General features: G+C 43.8%; 1 protein-coding gene across 11 annotated transcripts in view; it reads right to left on the bottom strand.

Annotated features, from left to right (window-relative positions):
- Nucleotides 1-285: 285 nt before the first annotated feature.
- SNAP47 (synaptosome associated protein 47) overlaps nt 286-9222 on the bottom strand; it is a 27644-nt gene continuing 18707 nt past the window's right edge. For 10 of the 11 annotated variants that reach the window (XM_084282100.1, XM_084282106.1, XM_084282104.1 and 7 more), the window contains one exon: nt 286-2878. In XM_084282100.1, the coding sequence (XP_084138226.1) occupies nt 2732-2878 (147 nt within the window). In that variant the 3' untranslated portion in view covers nt 286-2731. Of the gene's footprint in view, nt 2879-8734; nt 8942-9222 lie in introns of those variants that run through there. The other variant, XM_084282102.1, reaches the window with a different exon arrangement.

Genomic DNA, 9222 nt, shown 5'->3' with positions numbered 1-9222 from the left:
TAAGAGCTGGAGCAGCTCCTGGGCACCAGTCCCCATGACAGAGCACCAACCACCACGTGCACTGTGCTCACGTTCACCCAATTCATTGTCCAGCTGCTGATGGCTGATAAGTACATTGATAATATTTTGCTTTTTATTTTATTTTTTTTTTAATAAAAAGAAAACATCCTGTCCTAAAATACAATCCTGTGCGAAGTTTTACAGAGTTCTGTTTCACGGTATGACAAAGGAGAGGACAGAGCATTTGTCATCACTTCTCAGCCAAATGAATTCAAGAGAGAAGACCACTATTACAAGGTATTTAATAAGAAACTACAGAATGGAAGTCCTCCAGGCATGTGAAATTCGGCTAGGCAGTACAGCTCTAGAATGGGGCGCTTCTTACAAACCACATTACAACTTTGTTTTAGCACGGACACAGACTAACACAGAGTACTGAATCAGATGCAAGAGTTAGAGATAGAAACTACAACAATAAAAATATGGCACAAAGAATGATACACTCAACGATGTGTAATTAGCATTTACTTTTGGCAGTCCTGATCCGGACTAATTCAGTGTAGAGACCCACTCCCAGTCAGCACCAGGTTCAGTTAACACACATTTTGTGAAAAGTACGTTTGTAACTTCATGATATAGTTGTGTAAACATATGATCCTTTCACAGTAAAACAACAGTGATTTGGGTATCAGAAACAAACAAGAATGAGAACAGACAGTATTTTATTTCACAGTACATAGTGTGTATGTATATATTGACCATATTCAGCAAATAAGTAAAGTGCATGCCAGTAACAACTTGGACTGAAAATGAAGGACTTGCAGTGCAGAAGTACAATTTCCTCAAGTACTAACAAACTAATTTGAAGTAATATAAAGCAAGGTAGAGTAAGGTCTTGAAAACAACACACTGTAATCTACCATATATTTCTTTAAAAGGCTGTGTTACTCTTAAACAGGAAAATTTCACATCAGCTATCAGTGAATAGATAGTTCAAAGCTTTACGAGTTAAAAATATTGCACCAACAGGGTTATGGGTTGTATTTGAAAGCAATACAAGATTTTTTTTTAATACAAAACCATAAAAAAAATGAATTACAACAGCTACTTTGAACAAAGCAGCTGGTCAACAGTAAGACTTGATGAAATGTGCAGTGAACAGCAAGTCTGTCTTTTGGACTAGATGATCCTAGAGGTCTCTTCCAATCTAGATGATTCTATGATTCTATTGTTTGGATTACCTAGAATCCCTCCTACCTTGTATCTGCCAAGTTAGGAAGGGAAAAGGTCTCCACTGTCCTGTAGTCTCAACGGAGCTAACTGTAAACAAAACCTGTTAGAGAACAATTGGCAATATTCCCTTTTATTTTAAATAGACAGGGCTACAAGAAGTCTTGAAATGTTTCATTACCAGTTAATGCAAAGAAATAATAACCACAAGACAGGCAGATGTCCTACCATTGCAAATGTCACATGGCTCCAGCCATAGGCCCCTCAACCTATTAACCTGGAGTAGATGCACAAAAAACAGATGACACTCTCCACAACACATGAAGTTCCCATTTGGAGAGTCAAACATCTGGGAGATCCCTGGAAAATGAATGTACAGAGAAGCAGGGGTGCAAGAGACCTTCCACCACCCTCCATCAGGGATGTGGCAGCCCAGCTCCCACCAGGTAGTTTGGCACCACACTAAACAAACACCGTGTTCATGATGCTCTGAGGACAATGCTATTGCCAAAAATATAAAACCACTGTGTGCAAGTGAGAGGTGCACACAGTGCACTCCAAGAGATGTACTGAATAAATTCATCCATGAAGAAAATCGCTTCCTTCACTCCAGAATCAATTCTTTCCCTAATTGTGTGAGGAAGGGAACAGGGGAAGAATAAAAACAAATAAAAAGGTGCAGATGATCATCAAAGATCAGGAATCCCTTTTTGGGGACACTTATTTTTTATAAGTGACTTAAATTAGGAAAACATTTATCCAACGGGAGGGAAAAATGAGAACTGTTCCTTAAGTTGATGTCTTTACCAATATATGGACATTACCTAAACTTTGCTGACTTCCCAGGACACAGCACAACAGACAGCTGTGGCCACTAAGCCTTCACTATTCTTATAAAATTCCTGGGTACACTAAAAACGTGATCGAAACCCATTAAAACTACTTGTTCAGTGAACACAAGGTTTTATCACCATCATTTACTCACCTCAGCATTAACTTGCAAAAAAAAAAAAAGCCTCTGTGACTTGCAGTTGGACATCTGGCCCTTAGTTCAGCTATTAACTATTTTCAAGAAAGACCTTGAGAGAGAATTAATAGGCTGTAATCACCTAAAGTAGTCTCACATGCAGCTCATTTCACTTCTTTGTTACAATAAAAAAAAACTTTCAAAAGCAACAACATAAAAAAAAAACGCGTAAAAGTTCATTTTGATGAAATCGCATCCCCTTCTATTTACAGATTTTCTGTAGTAAAGAAGCCACTATAATTGTTTAACCACAATTAAAAGGCTTGGCCTTTTTAATCCTAAAGCAGCCCTCAAACATCATCCGAAGTCTGGAAACATTTTCAGAACTATCTGAAACTCAACATCAACAGGACTGTATTCCAGACCGTATTGCAAACAGCTCCCACACAAAGTCTGTAAAGTAACAGTCTTTAAAAACACAATCCCCTGCTCCCCTCTTCCTCGTGGTACTGTCCCCACCAGCTCCCGGGGGTGCTACGTTAGTTTCTTCATCCTGCGGTTCTGCTTGTCGATGTTCAGCGTCGCTCGGTCCACAGAGGTAGTGATGGAATCGAGAGCTTCGTCCTGCCTCTCCAGCTCTGCTTCTGTCTCCAAGGCGAGGCTCTTCAGCTTCTGCAGTATCTGTTGGGAGAAAAGGCCGAGAGCTTTGAGCGAACGACCAGCCATTTTTTTGAGAAGTGTAATAGACAAAAGGCAATTGGTTATTTCTTTTCTCTAAAGGACCACATAATTTGAAGTCATGCCCTGAAGCATGCTGGAGGCATCCCGGATTAAAAGATAGAGTTCTTGCTCTGCTAAGCTGAAGTGAGATGTGTAACAATGCACTGAAGACCAGAAGAACCAAACCTGAAAAGTTAGGGTTTTATGGGAAAATCAGAAACAAAAATCAGTGTAAAGGTCAGCTTCCTGGCTGTTCTGTTATTATCTCCTTGGCAGGTCTCCTTCTAAAGCAGGAGCTTGTCCTAAGATGCTGCACACCCCGAGAGCATGATGTGGACACAGAGCACAGCTGTTACAATGCCAGAAATGAATCACACGGGGAAAGGTGTAGCAAGATTAGGCAGAAACCAGGTAAAAGAACATAAAAAAATTGTTTAACTACAGGGACCTTTGAAGTCCAACCTCCCACTAGCCCAGGCTGCCACAGCCCCATCCAGCCTGGCCTTGGGCACTGCCAGGGATGGGGCACCCACAGCTCCTGGGGACAGCCAGGGCCCCACCACCCTTATAATAACCACCCCCAGCCTGCCAGCTGCACTTCTTTTGATGCAGCCTTTCTTTCTTGTTGGCTTTCTGGACTGCGAACATGCCCTGCCAGCTCATACCCAATCTTTCATCCACCAGCACTTCCAAGCCCTCCTCCACAGAGCTGCTCCCAATCCATCCATCCCCCTATGTACTGATGTTTGGGATCGCCCTGACCCAGGTGTGTCCATCCAGCCAAATCCTTATCCACTGAATGGCCAAACAAAGACCATGGTCAAGATAAAGATGTTTTGGACCGTGTCAAAGGTCTAACACAAGCCCAGGTAGATGGTATCTGTTGCTTTTCCCTTGTCTGCTGATGCAGTCACTCCACCACAGAATTGGTCAGGCAGGATTTGCCCTTGGTCAAGCCTTGCAGGCTGTATAAAGTCACCTCCTTGTCTTCCATATGCTTTAACATTGCTTCCAGGAGGAGCTGTTCCATGATCTTCCCAGGCACAGAGACGAGGCTCGCTGGTCTGTGGTTCCCCAGGTTCTCCTTTCTGCCCCTTTTAAAAATTGAAGTGATGTTTCCCTTTTCCCAGTCACTAGGGACTTCCCCTGACTGCCAGAACTTTTCAAATAGGCTGGAGAAAGGTGTTTTTTTTTTGTATTGCAGCGATCTAAGGCATGAGTTATATCACTGCCTTTTCTTCCCTCTTGTGGCTACTCCCTTAATCCTGGTAGCAGGAACTGAGAGCACCTGCTAAGCAGGCAAGTCTCCGCTGCCTTCCTTCAAATGCATCAGGGGAAGATCTGGAAAGCAGAGCTACATCATGTTATAACAGCTGGAAACGCAGCCTCGCAGTTCCTTCAGATCATAAAGGGGCTGTCTCTGCTGGCCTACATGATCTGCTTCCTTTAGCATCCACACAGGGGTCCATGAGGATATCTTCACACTGCCCAGTCAACGTGAGCAGTTCATCCCATCAACTGCAGTAATAATCTCAATTATCACTCAAGGACCAACAAATTCTCCCAGCACTAGCAGTCTACACCATCAGTTGCTGTGATGCATAAGCATCTATATAATGACACTGAAGATACCAGAACTAGAGTCTGTGGAGTTCACAGAAATACATGTTTTTTTGCTAAAATAGGGAAAAGAAATTGTCCTCTATGCACCCGTTCATTTTACTTTTTTTTGCATAACAAGAGGCAAACGGTTTTCTTGGTTTTCGTAGAATCACAGAACAGTTTTTCTTCTACAATATATATCACAGAACAGTTTATTCTCCTACAATACGTATCAGTCCACAGAAAGCTGCTATGAAACATCATCAGCCCCATTTCCACGTGTGGGACTGAACTCCACTGCAATCCCACCGTTTGCAGCTGGGTCAGAGAAAAGCAGCGAGGAGCACTGTATCTAACGGGAACGGCAGGGGAATTTTATGCAGACAGACTTCTTTGACTGGAGCTGGACGTCAGCCACAGTAGTGAGATTTATCTTGTAAAATATCTCTCGGCTCCTTCCATAAATCACAAGTGGCCAGAAATACGGCTGTGTGAATAACTGCTTTTGCAATTTGGCTGCCAAAGCAGAAATACAAAGCAAACCATGGATCAAGCCTAATCTACCTATTTCTGTTCTTACCAAAACTACAAGTGAAGAAAACACTGTTTCTGTCCCAAATGAAACACTTCGGGTTCTTTCGCTGTAACGGTGAAACTTGTTGCTGAAGTGTTACTTGTCACTGAATTCCCCCAACTGGAGGTAACAGATGCGTGTGGGATACGCACCAGAAAGAAAAATGACGTGATCAGATCCATCCTGTGCGTGAGCCAGGAAACAGGGCTGAGATAAGGTCCTGCCTCTCCTGAGGAAGTGCGTTTACTGCTTGGAATTGGGAAGAGCTCTAAGTCCTCCCTTCAAGCTGCTTCTGCAAGCATATATATAAATACATAAAAGAAAGTGCTACAAGGAATGAATCCTACCAAGCAACATGGACAGCAGCCTTGCTTTCACTGTGTCACAGCATAACAAAGACTGGAAGAGAGCTCTGGGGTCCTCCTGGTCCACTTCCCTGACTCAGAGCAGAGCCAGCTCCGATGCTCAGCCGACAGAAAGGACTACAGGTTGCAATCTCCACTCGAAAAAATACTTTAAATCTCTGTGCTGCTTTAAGAAGGAGAGATTTTGCTCCTCCAGCATACCCTTCATCATTTGCAGAGTGGCAGGTTCAGCAGTCCTAAGCAACGTCCTCACCCACACCACCTTATTTTGTGAAATCTGTTGAGTGCAGAAGATAAGTGCAGAAGATAAGTGCACGTAGCTTCCTCCAAGACACCTACACAGCAAGGGGGGGCTGCCACAACAGGGTGCAGGAAGGGACGCTGCCCCTTCCCACCTCTCTAAGAGGCACTCCATTCATTTCTGAGTCAACATTGTGCCACAAAGGGCCCAGGTTTGCCATGAAAAAGTTTCTTTTTAGTCGCAAACCAGATGACTTTTGATAAACTTTGCATTTGTTCGAGCTGACTTCACGTTGAAAATACAGAAAAAGACACAATTGTTGAGAAGAGAAAAGGAAACGGGTAAGGTGCTTTTCCAGCAGAGCCCACAGAGCTTGCTGGGAAGAGTTACTGGAATCTGAAACATGGCCAAAGCTGGTCACTGCTTTTGCAAGGCAAAATGTTGGTGAGATGTCCATTTATCACTGCTCCAGTCCTGCCAGCTGCTCAGAGCTGCAGCACCTTCCGTGCCAGCCCACACTTTGGACCATGAACCAAGACACGAAATCTCCATGTGAAACCCTTTATCTGTTACACAGAGCAGGTATGAGCCCATCAAAGACCCATTTTAAAGGCACATTTTGCCAGGCACTGGTCAGCCTCACGCTAACACAGCCTGGAATTTATGCCACCAGATTATGATTTGGAAAGTCTGATTTAGTGCCCTGGCTATGCCCAAGATTTTCTGACCAACTTCAGGCAAGTTCCTGAATATTCCCCAGCTTTTTCCCCTTTAAAGTGCTGCACTTGTGTTCCTTGTCTCTTCAGGACCTTAACAAATAAGGCTGTAAAACAGAAATGTGTCAAATGTTCAACCACAGCAGATTTAGGCTTCGCTGGGACAACAGGTGTCCATCCACGCTATATAATCCCAAAATTCTTGTACAGACTGCAGGGACCTGGTAATGTATTACAACTGAGATTGTGACTCCTCTGCTCTGTTTCATTAATCTATCTGCTTAAGGAGAGGTTAGAGTAATGCCCAGTTCTCCCTCCTTTGGCTGTAGTAGGATCTGAGATGCCCAGCTCAGCTGGAAACAAGTGCAGTGCAGACACAGCTGGAACAACAGCAGAGGACCCCAAGCCCCATGAACCTCCTCAGTACTTAACCCTATTATTTACCCCTTCACCAGATCACCTGAAGACCTAGACCCAAGGCACCAAGCCCAGTAAAGCAGAAATTGTACCCCAGAGGTCTTACAATGGAGACCTGACTTTGGTTTGGGTCCTGAGATGCCATTGTAATAATGCAATTTTTAATCTAAAGCTTGTGAAATATGATCTAGCACCTCCATATACCGAGTATCCAGTGGTAAAAATAAAATAAGGAAAGTGTGAAAATGCAGAAAATATTGCCAATTGTAGCTTGAACTCCCTGAAATCCTCCAATAATTTCCTTCAGTTGGCCTGTGCAAAGGAGATGAGGTCTGAATGCTAGAGCAGAGCACATATAACTAGAAAAGGCTCGTGGATGCAGCCTTCCAGGACAAATTTACCTGTTCTTAGGAAACAACAAACTGTCCTTTGCAGTATTCTGAACTGTGGTGCAAACAGGCTCTGAGGTGGATGATTTAAGGCGTTGCTTCATCTGGGTGCTGAACATATTTCAGGAGAGTGAGAAAGGGGACAGTACCTAGGAAATCCCAAATCATAGTCCCCTGATAAACTCAAACCCACATTAGGGACTGAGTGATCAGCACTGAAACGATAAAAGGGTCGTCCACCTGTAGACAGGCTGTGGGCCAGCAGGGAGCAGCACCACCTTACACCACCACAGCATAAGCCTCTAGAGGAGGTTTAGGGTAAGTTACACTTGTGGCATTAACTTCACCAACAAAAATGTAAAGGTTTACATTGCTTTAGCACTCCTCCTGTTTGGGTAGCTTCTGTTTGCTGTCATCAGTGCTTGCCTGTAGCTCTGCAAAGCTTACATGTTTTTACTGCCTGGTCGAGGGCTGCATTTGGTGTGTGAATAACCAAGCTCTACACCAGCCACAGCAAAAGTGCTTCTGGCTGCTCTAGGAAAAGGTGGTCTCTTGTAGCACAAAACTGGGAGATGCAAATGCTGGAATGGGTAAGTCTGCCAGGACAAGGGGTCTCCTCTCTCTGAAGGGCATGACAGTAGAGAGATTTTACAGCATCAGCTCCTAGATAATGCTTATTCTTTCATGCTTATTTTACAGCATGAAAGGGTCGCTACTTCCTTATTTATTGTTACCTGCTTTTCCCATTATTTCTTCTTGTGCTGATGCATAATTTTTTAAAAATTTAGAGGAAAAAATGTTGGTGGCACTAGCACACCAGCAGCCTTGTCTAGAAAAAAAAAAAAAAAGCCCAAGCAGCTGTGACAAACTCAGTTTCCCAGGCTTTATTACCACCATTTATTTTGCTATCACAAAACATTTAAGTTACACACAAGCAAATACAGAGCATGAGCTGTGAGGACCGCACTTCTTTCCCCACATTGCGCCTTCAAAAAACAAAATCCAGGGCACAATCATTACACATGTCTGTTAAGATCAGCCGCCCGGTGCTTGCTATTGGCCGTGGAACAAGGCCATGCTATGAGCAAATTTGGTATTTAGCACTTGGAGCGAACGGTTCCTCAACAAAACGCTTTTTCTCTGACCTAACGGTTGTGATTTCCTGAGATGATGGCACGATAAAAGGGTAAATAAACACTGAATGTAGCAAGAGATGGAAATGGAACCTTCTAGACCTGAGGAGACATGGGGGAAGCACCGGGATGTGTTTTTTTTCCCCCCAGATGTTGTGGAATTAACGACTTTAACGCTATCTCTGTCTTCATGGCATGTGTGATGTGCAGACACAGTAAATATCAGGGCAACGGCTCTTTGGCAGGAGCCCGTGAGGAAATTAGAAAGCACTGGTTTGGCAAAACAATTTCAAATCCAGCGAGCAGAACTACTCCCCCTCCTCGACCACAGCCCTTAAGCTAATATTATCCCACCCCCTCCCACACCCAGTGCCATTATGTCAGCCGCAGCGAGGCGGTAGGCAGAGGCTCAGCCAGAGACCACAGGAACTCCATAGGCTTCTTCCTCCACCTCTTATAGCACAGTTAGGGATGGAGTTTGTGGCAGCGTGAGCTCTGCTTTTAACAGAAACAGCCCTTCACCGTGTCCTGGCGACGTCTTTTACTCAGGCACGAAGTCACAACTGCAGGCTGTTCAGGGCATCCAGCTTTAACAGAAGGAATTTGGTATAATTCAACAATTCCTCTTGCAAAACAGCTATTATCATCACAGCAAGTGCTTTTCTTTTAAAGGAGAAGAGAGGAGTCAACACTTAATCTGCTCATCACAAACTCCCCCAGCTTACAAGTTCTACTTGTCTTATAAGTAGTAATGAGGGGAACAGAGCCGAGCTTTGGGGGTTTTGTGCTTTTGTTTTGGTCATTGGGTGGGTTTTGTTTTTCTCTTTTTTAAACAAATGTTCACACTACTGACAATCAGGGAATAAAA

The sequence above is a fragment of the Netta rufina genome (assembly GCF_964035555.1).
Source record: "Netta rufina genome assembly, chromosome: 2".
Lineage (NCBI taxonomy): Eukaryota > Metazoa > Chordata > Aves > Anseriformes > Anatidae > Netta > Netta rufina.
The sequence above is the reverse complement of the archived record's forward strand: the minus strand, read 5'-3'. Positions and strand labels throughout refer to the sequence as shown.